Genomic DNA, 15,110 nt, shown 5'->3' on the forward strand with positions numbered 1-15,110 from the left:
TGCACACGTATTTATGAAAAAGCGTTTAACAGTAGACAAAGGCTGGTTATTTGTTCAACATATATTATGATATAGATACTATAACTACTTGGCTAAATATAAGTAAATTACAATGACACTGTGTTTTTTTTCTTTTACGAAAATAAACAAACAGCAATATGGCAAGGCACATGTTAGCAAAAAAACATCCACACAGCTGTGAATAAAACATTTGGCTCCTGTTTTTTAGTTTTCAAAGTGGCTACAGTCATAACATGTCCATATTCAATTTCAAAATAAAAGGCCAATTTTTTATAGGCTGTCCTTTTAGCCTCTGAGAACTGGGAAGAAATGAAAAATAAGCAAAAATAAGCAAAGGACACAGGAGAGGAGGCCAGATTACATCTGTGCACTAAGACTTTTAGGATTTCTTCTTTAATATTTTACCAGTTTTATGCATTGTACTAAAAAGGTATTTCTAAAAAAAAAAAAAAAAAAAATGTTTTTAAGGAAAAAGGTAAAATACTGAGTGTTTTCCCACAGTGCAGCAAAAAACACGATAAAGCTGCCATGTTTTCTTTCTCAGGTTAATCCAAACCATTCTTTTTTTTTTATAATGTGGAAAATACAAACACCTGGTAGAAAAGCAGATAAAACGGAGCCACAATGAAAAGCAGAAACAGGAAACGTATAGATTATTATGATCAGAATGCATTGTTGGATCTGCTCACTCATCAATGCAAGAAGTCTTACCATCTCTATAGAGATAGGTCAGGTTGAGTATTTTCCCTTGTTTCCATTGTAAAGGACGTGTTTGTGTGATGGAAAAAAAGGACTTAAAGAGATTCCTCAGAGCCTTGAAATGCACTTCAGGATAAAACCTTTACTTTACAGCAAACATACTGCATCTCCTATGGACACGGCTTCCCCTCACACAAGTGCAGCTCGAAAGGATTACCTTAGAAAAATATTATAATAATATACAAGAAGGCACAGATACATTTATATGACGATATGTTTTTTTTGTTTTTTTTGAAGCTGCCGACTAGGAATGAAGGCAGAAGAAAAATTGTATATGGTCATGATGCTATCATACACATTAATGTTTGTAATGTATGTTTTAGGGTGTTCCTATGTAGGACCACGAAGAATATGGCAGAGTGGAACAGAAAGTCCATTTGGGATTGCATCCTTTAAAGTCGTGCTTTTGATTTAGAAAAATACGTTGCATGAAGTGCACATGAAGGGTGTAAATAAACGGGAGAAGGGGAATAAGTTAAAGTATTTATATTATTTTTACCCTGCTTCCTTGTTTTACCAGTTGTCCATCATATGTTTCATTTACTGACTGGGTTTTTAGCATTTTGGTGTCCGTTTGAGGGCGATATATGGGATGTTTTTTGTGGCGGAGGAACACCTGAAGGCACCACTAGTTTTTGTAGCCGTTGAAGAGTTTAGAGTGGAGGCCAATGAATCATTCTCAACACTTTGGACAGTGTGGTAGAGCAATATTTGAGAATAAATAAGCTTTCCCTAAAAAAATACCTCAGTGTTTTGTTTGACGGAGAAGAATGGGAGATCATACAGGCGTTTACTGCAACCCATGCAGGTTTAAGACTTTTGTTTTTATTGCAATCACTGTTTTGTTGGGATGAGTGCATGGTTATAGTTCGGGGAGATGATCTTTTGATGAACTGATTTCTTAAGATTAATTGGCTCAGGATTTCCAGTTGCTGAATAGAGTTAGATGCATCTCAGAACGACCCACAGCTACAGGTCTATATTAGCAGCAGTGCATTCAAATGAACTCAACTGAAGCTGTGCTTATTTTATGCAACAAAACAAAACGCTTGCATGGTTGGCAGAAAATTGCAGGAGGCAATTTCTTATTTCTGATGTGTTTACTGTTGCTGTTGCATTCTGGGGTTTGACAAATCTCTGCATTCCCTGACTGGAAAGCTTCCTCCACAAAAAAGCACATCGATAAATTCTGTACATTTGAGAGCAGACGCCTGTTGGTGAAACAAAGACTACTAGTTCAATTACAGATTGTGTTTACATCAACCACGTTTAAAACATACAGATTATTTGATCTGTAATTAGGTTGATGTTACAGCTATGCTTTCAGGTAGTCATCACTTTAAGTGATTTATTTTTACTGTTTTTTTTACAGACGTCTTTTAGAAAGTTAATAATGATTATATATATATATATTTTTAAAAACAGCATGTTCAGTTTTCTTTCTTACAGTATTTTAGGTATTTATAATTGAGTGTCCCTGGCTGAATACAGCGATGTGAAAACACCTGGTTTCCCTTATAAAAACCTATTTCTTTGGCTATTTGGATTTCCTTGACCGATCCTCCTAGCTGGCTCAAGCTCCATCCTGGTAAACGCACTTGTGGCTTCATACTTCATTATTACTATAGTGTATCTTCGACGAGCACAGCTTTTAAACATACCACAGACTGGACAGAGTATAAATGATACAGAGGGATATAAAACATTATGACATTAAGGGTAATAAGCATGAGAGTCTGTGGATAAGCGCTGATACAGGCCAACTATACTGAGTTTTGTCCTTGTCGCGGCAGAAACAAACGACGTGGCTTGACGCTTTACTCCGTCAGGTACATGGCTACGTCCCCAACAGGAGTGGCAAAAATCCCATTGAGTTCAGCGGAGACTCTGGTGTCCTGCTGAAAAGAGTGGAGAGGAACCAAGGTTAAAGGAGGGTTTTTGTTGTTGTTGTTTTTGTTGCAAAATATACAAAAAAAACTAAAAAGATTGTATCATAAAAAAAAAGAAAAATCGAAAATATTGTTTACAACTGGGAAAAATTAAGACATAAAATTCAATGTAATAAAGAGTTATCAGTTCTTTATGCAGCACACAATAATTACATTTGCCTCCACTGTTTTGTAGTAATTTGGATTAACAGACCCTTTTAGATTTTAACCCAAGAATATTGCATTTTTACCTTAAAAGAAATGTATAAAAATAAAAACAATTCTCATTTCTATCTCTTTTCAAATTTCCTCTACTTTATTATGTTAAATTAGTGCTGAAACAATTATTCAAGTCTCTGTTTACAGAACCAAATATTTTGTTTTTCCAGCGTCTTAAAGGTAGGGAATGTGCCGCTTTGTTTTGTTTTGATTTCATGATTAATTGTTATATCTTTGACAAAACAATTTGAATTTGTCACACTGAATTCTTAGAAACTTTAAAAGGCATTTTTTTTTTATGTATTCTGATATTGTACAGATGTAGCAATTAATTAAATCATTAAATCCAAAAAATGCAAAAATGACAGAATTGCCAATAAAATGAATCATTAGTCGAGGCTCTACTTTTGATTTATTGTGAGAAAATAATAATGTATCATTCATTTCTTCTCTTTTAATTTCCTTATCGGTGGACTGATCTGTTTACCTGAGTGTGTCTGTGGCATTCCAGGTGGTGCTGGATGTTGAGCGTGTGCTCTGACGAGGCCATGTTGGGCGGACTGATGTTGCTCTGCTCCTGGTTGATGGCTGACGTTCCCACCACGGACTCACCGTGGCCCCACTGGAAGTAGCAGGACCCTTGAGGGGGACTCTGATCCAGGGACACGTCGGCTCCCCTCAGGCCTGAAGGCCCGGAGAGAGCCAGGACGTCGCCTCCTACTGGACCGGAAGAGAAGTGCTGGTCGAACATGCAGCTGCTGTGAGAGGCCGCCTGTCCGCACGTCAGCGCCCCCTGCTGGGCGTGGTTCAGTCCGTTGACACCGTTTGGCCAGAGGCCAGCGCGGTGGAGGGTTTGGCTCTCTGGAGTTTGGCCGTGGCGTGCCGGCATCAGCCCGTGTCCGTTCTGCACCATGCCAGCGTGAGGCGGCTTCTGCTGCCGGCTCTGCTGCCACGGCTGAACCTGTTGGCTGTGAGTTTCAAACGAGGCGCCGCCTTGTAGACACGTTGGGGCAAAGGGAGCGGGAATATTAGGCGTGCCGACAGAGTTGAAGGCTTTGCAAGGAATCAGCGGGGGCAAAATGTCCATCACGCCGGGAACAATGTTTGGTTGCCGAGCAGAGCTCTGCAGCATCTGTGCGTTTGGTGCGATTGCGGGAGCTTGCACATTGTTTTGAGGACACCGCAGAAGCTGGCTGGACTGCGTCTGAGCAGGGATCCCCAGAGGGCGGCCCATGTGGTCTACAGGTGCCCGCACACAGGACGGGAACGGGGCCGCGGCACCGGGGACAGTGAGCTCAGGGAGCTCGATAGACGGGCTGAAAATGTCCTGGAGCTGCAGCTGCTGAACGGCGTGCAGGCCGGGGTCAGCCTGAGGGATCAGGGGCCCGAGGTGGGAGAGTTTCTGGGTGAATATCTGAGCAGACTCTGGGATCGCCGGGCCGTTCATTGTCTCTTGCGGTCGAGCGTAGAGCCCGTTCATCGGAGAGTAAGAGTGATCGGGGCTCGGCGTCTTAAACAGCCGTGGCTCTCCGAGTCCGGCCACGGTGAAGGGGCTCTGCTGGTTGTTGTTGGCCGCGGTGAGGCAGCTGGGAGGGCCGGCGTTGACACAATCGTCGCCATTCTCCTTGAACAAAACGGTATCGATGTAATCAAAGATGTCGTTGGTGAGGACGCCGTCCAGCTCAGACTTGACGTTGCTCTGCTGCACCCCGTCCTGGCTTAATCTCTTGAGGGCGTTTTCCCACTCCATCAGCTCGGCGTCGCTGACGTCCAGGTTCTTCAGCGCATCGCAAAATTCGCCGTCCTGAGCCATCTTTTCCAGGTCTTCGATCACGGCCATCACCGACTGTTTGGCCTCCTCTTTCACGACGACGGACTCCGCCAATGCGCCGCCCTCCTGCCACGGGTCGCTGCCCATGCTGACCAGCGCCTGGCTGTCCATGAACACCTGATCCACGGGCAAAGGGGCTTCCTCTGGCTGCATGTAGACCGTCTGATCCTGACTCAGGAAGCAGTCCAGCAAGGAGCGGGGCGTCACGTCCTTTTTGATTTCCTCTACGTTGTTGAACATTTTGTTGAACTGAAACTGTGTGACGTCCACCGTGGGGCCGGTGTTGTAGAGGACGCCTTCTCCTGTGGTGAAGCTGAAGGGAAGCTGCAACCTCCTCTGACGGAGATACTCCTCGCCCTCGGCGTTGCTGAAACAGATAGACCAACAAACGTTACATTACTGACTAAATCAGAGTCTTATTAGTAAGTAACCGGGTGGATGAGGCGTCTCTTTTAGCCCATGCTGTCCTGGATTAGCAACCAATCAAGCCACTTACAGTTAAGTTATTAAAATAAGATAAAATAAGAGAGAGATCAAAACAAGTATTACAAATAAGTCAATAAGTAATAACACAGTAAAGAATATTAAATAAGTACAAAAGTAATAAATCCACGATGGAACACTAAAGTTCATAACCGAACATTTAACCATATTAACATTGTTTTTGGAGGACGTGGTATAACAAAGTAGAAAATAAGAATAAAAAACTAACAAATTGTGATAATTTGTAAATACCAATTATTTATTTTGTAAAACAAACAGCTTTAATTATGTATTTCACTGATATCTTAAATACAGAGTATAATAAAACTAATAATTATAATAATTAGGGATGAAACACTCACACCAGAGCCCTCTGATATGCGATGATGAACTCGGGTCGTCCTCCTTTGTAGATCAGCTTGGCGTTGGACTTCACCCACACCCAGCCACCCGACTTTCTCAGCAGCCTGAACACAGTCAGACCCGTCTCTCCTGTTTTAATCACTGTGATGTAGAGACAAGAACAACACACAACCAGAGGGTTTTGTTAGTAAAGTAGCAATAAATGTGCAACCAGGGCAGGAATTTCACCAAAAGGCAGGTGATTGTTTTTAAATAACAAAAACACAACCATAAGTCTTTGATCCATATTGTTCATAATTGAACATTTTATGTAGAGGGCAGCATAACAAAGTAGGTCGTAACAAGAATAAACTTACAAATAGTGATAATTTGTAAATACTAATTAATATTTATTTGAAAATATAATGATTCTTTACCCTTTAATTCATTATTTCCCTGAACTTAAAATGATTGGACCTCATGCAACAACATTTTTGTTTTCTTTTCTTGAATCTTTCTTACTTTTTTTCGTTCAGTGGGCTTGGACGAGTTGACCAAAACAGATTCAACAACGAGCATGTGTTCACCAGGATGGTACGTTAACATAATTCACGCTTCAACAACCATATAAGGCTCAGCATCCTCTTATGTAGTGTTATTCAAAAGCATGAAAAGACAATTTAAATCATTGGTGACATTGTTGGGCGACATGAACGCAGAATTATATTAGCCTGTAATTCAAATTGCAGGATAATGTCAACATAAGTATGAAATATAATTTACGTCCTGTTTTCAAGCTCAAAATTGCTTAAGAGTTATGAAATATACAATCGAAAAGTAAAGAACTGGACCACAAATGTGTTCATATTATAAAAAAATAAAATGCCCCTAAAAGAAGCTTTGATTCTTACTTTGTTTTTTTACCTTTCTCATGAGAAACAATTCTAGATGCATAGAGCTTCACTTCGCTGCCTGATTATCAGACAAACAATGTGAATGTGCATCTCCATCAAACACCAAATGATATTCATATTTAATGATAAAGCCAAGTAAAAAATGGCCAACGTACTGCGGATGTGGCTGTCGGCGCAGTACATCATGTCGGCCGCGTGGATGAACTGGTAGCCGGAGCCTTTCATACACAGTTCAATCTCCGAATAGCCCAGAACAATCTTCCCCCTGAAGAAAGACAAAAGAAAAGTAACATTAAGATTGTTAAACTGGAATAAAAATGGTTGAATATCTAAAATCTATTTAAAATAGTATTTCACAGAATTTGAAGCACCTGCTGTCGACGCCCATGGGTGTGAAGTCCAGCTTGTGCTTGGTTTGAAAGAGGAGCATTTTGGCTCTGATCTCCACAATGGTCGGAGGCTGGACGGGTACAGCGATGGTGAAGAGAGCCAGCTGAGGTTTGCTTCCGTTCCCGTTGGAAACCTTCTGACCGTGCAGGTACTTCAGTCGCCCCTGGAACTTCAGAGCCTGGTTTGGGTGAAAGAACATGAGAAGTTACACCAAATACTGTGAGCACTGTGGAACAAAACACCAGCTACTTTATCGCATATGTTTTGGCTCTGCCCAAAATGAAGACATGTTTTACGGAAATCTATATTAAAAAGAGCAAAACTTTTGCACTCCAGTAGGACGACAGGTGCGTAGAAGAATACCTTAGGTAGACAATATAGAACAAAAACTCCTGCACAATGTCTTCTTCACTTGCGTATAAATATATTTTAGTAACAACGATTCGGTACGTAGACCTTCATCCGGTTATTTACCTGATAACCTGATGCAGGAGTTTTCTGTTCTATACGGATATCTATATTCAAATTATTTTCTGACACGCTAAAAATCTTCATAAAACCTTTTTCCATAAAAGCATTCTTTCACTAAAATGTCCTTCAACTTTAAATCTATGTATTAGATCTTATGCATCAAAAATGTATATGCTACATGAGGCTACGTCTGCAACTTTTACACCATTTGGCAATAAGTTCTGGATCAGGTAGAAAAGATGGACATAATAAATGCAATAGGTAAGGGTTACTTGTGGGATGGGATTTTGTTAAAATGCATAAAACTGCATTTTAATTTATAATTTATACAACCAAATAACTCATTTAAAACAGTTGATGAGTGACTTAGGGGGCTGAGGATGGTAACAGGTTGACAGAAAGAAGCTTATTGTGTTCCTGAAAGATGTTTATGAGATTTTTAACCAAAACGTTTTGAGCCACATTAGACTAAATCTTTTGACAATAGAACTAGAATAATTGTACGAACTAGAAAGCCGGAGGAGTTGTCCAGGAGGCAGCGGAAGCGACACACGAAGTTCCTCTCCAGGAAGGACGAGTTCTCCGGGGGAAGCTGCTCGGGGTTGTACATCACTGTGCTGCTGCCGCCGCCGCCGCCGCCGCTCTGCAAGACTGAGAACAACAGGTAGAGATGAAACATTACCGTTTACGATCAACTTGAATTAAAAAAAACAAAAAACGTTTTATTGTTCTTTCACAGTTCTTCTTACCGTCTCCGGTCGCGGCAGCAGTCGGGGGGTTTAGAGCAAAGTGAAGCTGCTGTCTGAACAGTTCTCGGTCATCAGTGTGGATGAGGTCAAACACACTCTGATGAACCACATCCGACTGTCGGCAGAGGAGAGAACACGACTCTCATTCAGACACAAATTCAGGAGACACCTCGTATGAAAGGTCTGCTTTTAATAATACAAATGTCGTATCTTATATGACTCCGTCTCACCTGATGAAAGCCCAGGTAGTCCTTGACTGTGGAGGAGATGTAAAACACGGATCCGTCCGACGTCACCACGATCACAAACCCGTTCAACGCCTGCACATGGAACAGTCAGTCAGCACTCACGGAGGTTTTCTTAAAGTACACGCTTACTGTCTGGTATGATACTGACACACAAACACACGTATGCATATCAGGGAACCATGGCAACTGCAACAGGTGCAAAATGATATACGTACATGCTAAAGGGCACAAACGTATGGAGCAAGAACGGCACCTCATCTTTGTTTTTTTCTTTCGATTCATTGGAATTTTGATTTCTAGGTTTTGTGCTTTTATGAAAATGACAACACTAGTTGAAAAAATGTATGGAATTCTAATCTCTTGATACATATATAGTGATTGTACATTGTACATTTTCATAAAACTAGCAGTCTTTGAAGGTGCAAGTGTCTCCTGGAGCAATATTATTTTTTTCATGCATCATTAAACTTTTGAGCAAGTTTACAGTCAAAAGGGTCTTCTGGTGGCAATGAAGGGTCCCACAGAAAAAAAAACCAACAGAAACTACAGATCTGATTCATCTTCCACCTGTTTCTAAACAGTCAAAATAATTACAGATTAAATCTCACTCTGTCAAAATAAAAACAAAATCTTTAAAATCTAAATCTGAAATCCTGCTGCCTGTTCATAATCCCCAAAATAACACCACCAACAGCTGCTGATTCTCAAAAAGGCCCTTTTGTATTTCACAATCACTGCCCGTTGTGTTCATGAGGGAGAACAAACTGTGACAATGTAGCTGACAGGTGAGCGTCAAATAATAAAAATAAAGGAGCAGGGCCCTTGACAAAGTGCTGGTTTTGTTAAAAGCCACAGAGCGTGGCCCGGCTTTGGCAAGAGGCACCAAGACGAGCAGCCTCACCTGTCAAAACGTCCTCCCTCTGTGGAAAGACCGGGATTAGCTCCACACAACGCAGCTAGCGCCCAAATCAACAAAGACTGAGTTGGGCATTTGTGCACCTGCTAGCCTCAGGGACATTCACTTATCAATCAGGCCGTGGGACTTTTTATTTTTGTTGTAACATTCAATGCAACGGTTTAAAGGTGTGTTTATACTGTTCTTCATCTATTGTGTGTGTGTGTGTGTGTGTGTGCTCTCTGCCTGTTGAGATCTTTGTGTGAGAGGTCCAGTGCTGCTTTTACAGACTGACATAGTTGTGAAGGGAGTTGTGGGTAAATGCACGTCATCTGACATGGCTTCATGACCCCTGCTCCTCCTGGTTAGCTATGAAGAGTAGGCCTTTATTTAGGGGATGGGGAATTCCTCTTTTGCTTTTCTGCATTTGAATTGTCATCAAGTCAATGTATCTACTACAGGAGGACAGACAGACAGAGAGCACATGTAGGTCAAGCTTAACGGAGATAGAAACCAAACCAAAACTAACTATTTAAACTCATTGAGCACAATTTTTTTGGATGCAACCCTGTGTAATATGGTGGTTTGTAAATGTGTGCCGAAACAGAAACCTGATTCTCCTGCATGAAAGGATTGCAGCTGGCTTCATCTGACTACACTCGTGGGATTGTCTCTTTGTGGTTTTGGGTGGCGCTGGCAAATTGTTAGAAGGGTTTAACACCAAACATGCTATCTAGGATACGTGTCGAAGAACAATCGTGTTTTCATGAGCATCGAAAAGTTGCAGTAGTTGCTGGTTGCTGTTCAAACAAAAGCCAAAAGTAACAAACAATATGATAATTAAAAAACGAATGATAGATGTTACAAATGTGACCTTTTAATATTCATTCATAAGTAGTGTCTGAATGGGTTTTTTCTTGGCCCTTACCTGGAGCAGTAGATCCCCCTCGGAATACCCACAGGTGTCCAGTTTGTTCCCGTTCTGCCCGTTCACGCCGGAGAACATCAGACTGTTGCTGTTATTCATAGTCGCTGCACAGAGAGGTGACAAAAACGGAAAGGAGAGGTCAGCAGAGGTGATAAAAAAAAACATCTTTTAAGGTTTTAAAGTGATGAAAGCTAAAAGAACATTTTTAATTTGTATATTTTGGCCATTTTTTTTAATCAGTAACGCTTTAGTTATACATATTTTTTTTTTCCCACCAAGTTGCATTAATCAACGTCACCCCGAACTGAGACGGCTTGTTCACAAATCCAAATTTCAACAATAAATGGATCAGCTGTGCCAAATCTAATTGACAATTACAACAGACAGCTTCAGATTCCCTTTCACTTGGTTTAAATAATGTGATTTAGAGAGTTACACTGGTTCGTCTGTCTGTCTCCTTGTCCCGCCGGCCTACTTCTTAACAATCCTACACTACATCCTGACCTTTAAATGATCCCGAAGGAAAGGGAGACATGTGAACGTTGACAGGTTGAAAAAGGGTCAGTTCACAAACCTGCAGTTTAGTCTTTATTATTATTAATAATAATAAAGAAAAAAATCAGATGGATGGCAGGTCACTACAGATATTTTCTACAACACTATTAAAAACTGCTGATTTAAAAGAGACTGTTCAGTTTAAATAAATACTTTAAATAATTACTCTTTATCAGTGTTCTTAGAGCTGCTTCTCATCATTTAATCACAGACTCAAATAAAGTAGAGAGCTATAGAAACATTCAGACGTTGTTAAAGATAAACATTAATGTCTCAAATGTGGCTTTATAGCAGTTTCACGGAAATAAATTACATGTTATGTCCGACAAGATAAGATAATATAGAACTTTATTAATCCAAAAGGAAATTCTGGTGCCAGAGTTTCATTAAAGATTACAACAGAAAAATAGGAAAAAACAATAGAATAACTATTATTAAGTGTAAAATAAATAATACCAACATCATTGCAAACTAAAACACAATAAGAGTACAGTTAATTAATAAAGTTAAAATGAACTAAGATAGAAAAATTTAAATACAAACGAGAAAGATTTGAGACGAGAAAAAAATAAAGTTAAAAGTTTAAGAGACTGTTGTAAACTACTGCTGCAAAGTAATGGATGTTCTAGTAGACGGATACAAACCAAGTATACAAGCAAGTTTAGCTGGTTGTAATAAACTGCAGGAGTCTGGGTTTTAAACGTCACTGTATATGTATATGTATATGTATATGTAGTGCAGAGGAACAGATAATGCTTCTTTTATACGGTTTACTTAAAAAACATTATCACATGGAAGCTACAACAAACCTTGCATCTTGCCTGAGGACACCGTACGTAGTCTCAAGATTCACCGCATGGAGCATGCTCGATTAATGAAAAAGTACTTTAAGGCTAAACACACACACACACACACACACACACACACACACACGATAAAGCCACTAGAGAGGTCCGTCCACCAATCACACCACCAGTCCTGAAAACCCGGTCTTCACCTGAGCCATTTTTAGAGTTCATGTGACTGAAAGAACCTGAAGTAACAGGACTTGATTGGCATTTATGTGAGCCAGTTTAAACAGCCGTTTCCTGGTAAGGGATTATGAGAACGTTGGCATCGTCTCCGTTTTGTTTCTATATTAGGGAGATGAGTGAAGTGCCTTTTGCTGCAAACAAGAGATCATGCAGAAAGTTGCATCACTTTGGAACTAGAGCAGCCTGTAACAGCTCCTCCGCTCCTCTGTTTGACTTGGCTTTGTCCCGGCATCTCGGTGGAGCCTTCTCACTGCTCATCTTTGTTCTCCGTGGCGGCCTCACCGTGTCGAGTCATGTTTGAAATGCTAAAAAATTCAGAAGAGTCATGCTATTGTTCGGAGGAGATGGGCATGGGATGGCATTTTTTTTGCCATGTTAATTGTGGAGCGTGCTTCTGCGATGCAAATAATACACAATACGATGCAAATAATACACAAATAAAAAGTTAGCTGTGTGAATGGGATCCTGTAGTAGGACGCTTGATTTAGGCATGGTGTGAGTCATTTATTCATTCATTTGTTTAATTTTTATGGGTACTGGAGTCTGCCTCCATCATATATAAAAAAAAACCTTTGTGATCTGGCACCTTGGAAACAAAAATATATGTACAAAGCCTTTAAAAAAACACTGAAAACTAAAGTAAAAGTATGTTAGCTGTTACTGCACTTAGTCACACTCTGAAACCAGTTATCATGAGCCTGAAAAACATATTTATCCTAAGTTATTATGATTTTTAAAAGGTAAATTGAATTCATTTATTCATTGATTTGTTTATTTTTTATGGGTACTGGAGTCTGCCTCCGTAATATAAAAAAGACCTTCCATGTGATCCGGCACAGTAGTAACAAAAATATATGTAAAAAACAATAAAAATTGAATTAAGAAAATCTCCAAGAACTGGTCTTAGTCGCACTCTGAAACTGGTTATAAAAAGCCTGAAAAACATATTTATCCTGAGTTATTATGATTTTAAAAAAGGGTAAATCCACACAAAATGCTCTTCCGTTTTTCTCATGTGATGCCTTTCGCTTTAACATCCACGTGGCGGCACTGTGATTAAGATTATTTTGTTGATTGGATCGATAAATAATCAGAATGTAAGATCAAGAGTGTGCAGCAGCAGCAGCAGCAAAAAAAAAAAAAGAAAGAAAGAAAGAAAGAAAGAGCCAGAAGACAGGTTTTCTCATTGCTGGAGAACTGATCTGGCAGCCTGCATATCTGCACACACACACACAAACAAACACACTCGGGCCCTCTTGGGGGGGGGGTTTGTAAGCGATAGCCGACAAGAGCGCTTCCCCCCTTATCAGGACCGCCACTACAGGGAAAAAAACAAAAAAATCAAAAAAATCTAAGGATATGGCCTCTCCCAACCCGTCCGTCCAGTCCTCTCACGCAAACTTCTTTTAAGGAGGAACGGGGTCTCTGAACGCTCACACACAAAACACACAAACACTCACACACCTTACAGCGTTTTTTTTTTTTTTTTTTGCACAAACACCCAGACCTGCACAAGCCCCGACAATCACACAACACACAGAGCTGCAGGTCTGAAACACAATGCCGTGCACGCATACCACCACTGTCGGCATGAAATGAGAGTTACATGTGCAGAAATCATAGGAATAACTCCATCACACACACACACACACACACACACACACACACACACACACACACACACATACAGTAAATTATTAGAGCTTCGGCCAAACACTCAGTCAAAAGCAGACCATGCCACCTTTTTTCTCTGTTCAATGATTGCGTGAGTAAGTGGGCCTCTTTATGGCCGTCTGCTTGTTTTCATTCCAGTTGTTTTTTTCCCCAGTGGTGGACTCCGCATCGCCCTTTTTTCCACTGCTAACAACTCAACACTTTCTTTTTTTGGGGGAGCTGCAGAGTTGTTCAAGTGCACTTACAGTTCTCTCAATGCAGCTACAGGGGAGGCATGTTTAAGGGGAGACACTACAGGTGATATACGTAAATGATAAAGTAATCTGAACATTGGGAAAAAAGCCAGGTTCAAAAATTCTTGTTTCATTCTGTTGATATATTAGAGTCAAAAGTTTTCACAGAGGGAATTTTTGATAGCTCTTTGAATCACACCATAAATCAGAAAATGCTGTCAACAGCCATAAATAATCCCTTTTGCCCTGTTTTTAGTAATAGAATGTTGTATAAATCAGGCTATGAATAATACATATGAAGCAAAGCCCTCTGTTAAAACATTCAGAATATAGAGAGGAATGAAATGGAAAGGTTGGAGTAAGTAAGGAGGAAAAGAACGTGATGTAAAAATACATTTTGGTGAATAGGGTAAACAATTTAACTAATAGATATCACCATGAAACTTCACCAGTTGATTACTGACATTAACACAATATTTTTTTGTAATACATGTTTTCTGGAAATGAGTATGTTTAAATATGCAAATGAGGCATATCTAATGGTACGTTTTAGTGAATTTAAGAGAAATCTTCAGAGGCAAATAGACAAATTAGTAAAATAAACATCTGAATGTGTATTATGGATGTTTTTCTTGCACTAGACTGAATTATGACATGTTATGGAAGACAAAATCTCAAAATGTTTCTGCCTGTAGTGTCAGAAGTTGGAAAGACATTCCTGGAAGTTTCTGGGAGGCAGTTAAGGAAAAGAAAAAACTTCCCTTCACAGTGGGGTGTTCACATAATCTATTCGATAGTGTTGATTTAGATCATTTTTTATATATCTGATGGTATTTACATGTGAAAAGACACCAAAGCCAGATGTATTCTTCTTCACTGAGCTGCTGCAGTGGTCTCGCTGTTGACGGCTTAAGAGCTGATTTACAGTTCGGACTGGGATTTCCTGCACTTCTGCAACACTAAAAAGATAATTGTAGTGCTAATTAAAAAGGATAAGTAGATCAACAGAACATTGACAACAATTTTCGATATGCATAAATCGTTTTAAAGTTATTTATGATTAAAAAATGTCAAAACATTCTCTTTCCTTTCCAGGTCTCTGTGGTGGGATTTAATCCTGCAACACCCACAAACAACCTTGACAGCAGTAAGTCTTTGATATCTGCTAACTAAAAATAAAACCAGTAAAAAAAAAAAACAACTTCACATTGCGAAATGCACAATTTATAGCTCTTGGCTAAAAAAGCCCCTATGCCATATTAAACAGTAATGACACACTCTCATGCCAAACATTTCACAGATGCCCTAAAAGCTTCTTCCAATACTTTCAAATAGTGTAATTTGACACCATGAGAGGTCACCTTTCAGCATCAAACTGTAGCTTCCTGTTTCAGAGAGCCAGCCATTATAGGATTGGTGAAGTGCAGAGCATGCCT

At 39.9% G+C, this 15,110-nt stretch overlaps 1 protein-coding gene across 2 annotated transcripts in view; it reads right to left on the reverse strand.

Annotated features, from left to right (window-relative positions):
• Positions 1–462: 462 nt before the first annotated feature.
• LOC129104174 (aryl hydrocarbon receptor-like) overlaps positions 463–15,110 on the reverse strand; it is a 36,182-nt gene continuing 21,534 nt past the window's right edge. The window contains exons 3-11 of one of the 2 annotated variants that reach the window (XM_054614722.1): positions 10,179–10,282; positions 8,338–8,427; positions 8,108–8,222; positions 7,867–8,009; positions 6,869–7,065; positions 6,653–6,762; positions 5,604–5,745; positions 3,415–5,125; positions 463–2,675 (exon numbers count right to left, since the gene is read on the reverse strand). In XM_054614722.1, coding sequence (XP_054470697.1) covers positions 2,598–2,675; positions 3,415–5,125; positions 5,604–5,745; positions 6,653–6,762; positions 6,869–7,065; positions 7,867–8,009; positions 8,108–8,222; positions 8,338–8,427; positions 10,179–10,282 — 2,690 coding nt within the window. In that variant the 3' untranslated portion in view covers positions 463–2,597. Of the gene's footprint in view, positions 2,679–3,414; positions 5,126–5,603; positions 5,746–6,652; positions 6,763–6,868; positions 7,066–7,866; positions 8,010–8,107; positions 8,223–8,337; positions 8,428–10,178; positions 10,283–15,110 lie in introns of both variants that reach the window. The other variant, XM_054614721.1, reaches the window with a different exon arrangement.

Source organism: Anoplopoma fimbria, chromosome 16 (assembly GCF_027596085.1).
Source record: "Anoplopoma fimbria isolate UVic2021 breed Golden Eagle Sablefish chromosome 16, Afim_UVic_2022, whole genome shotgun sequence".
NCBI lineage: Eukaryota > Metazoa > Chordata > Actinopteri > Perciformes > Anoplopomatidae > Anoplopoma > Anoplopoma fimbria.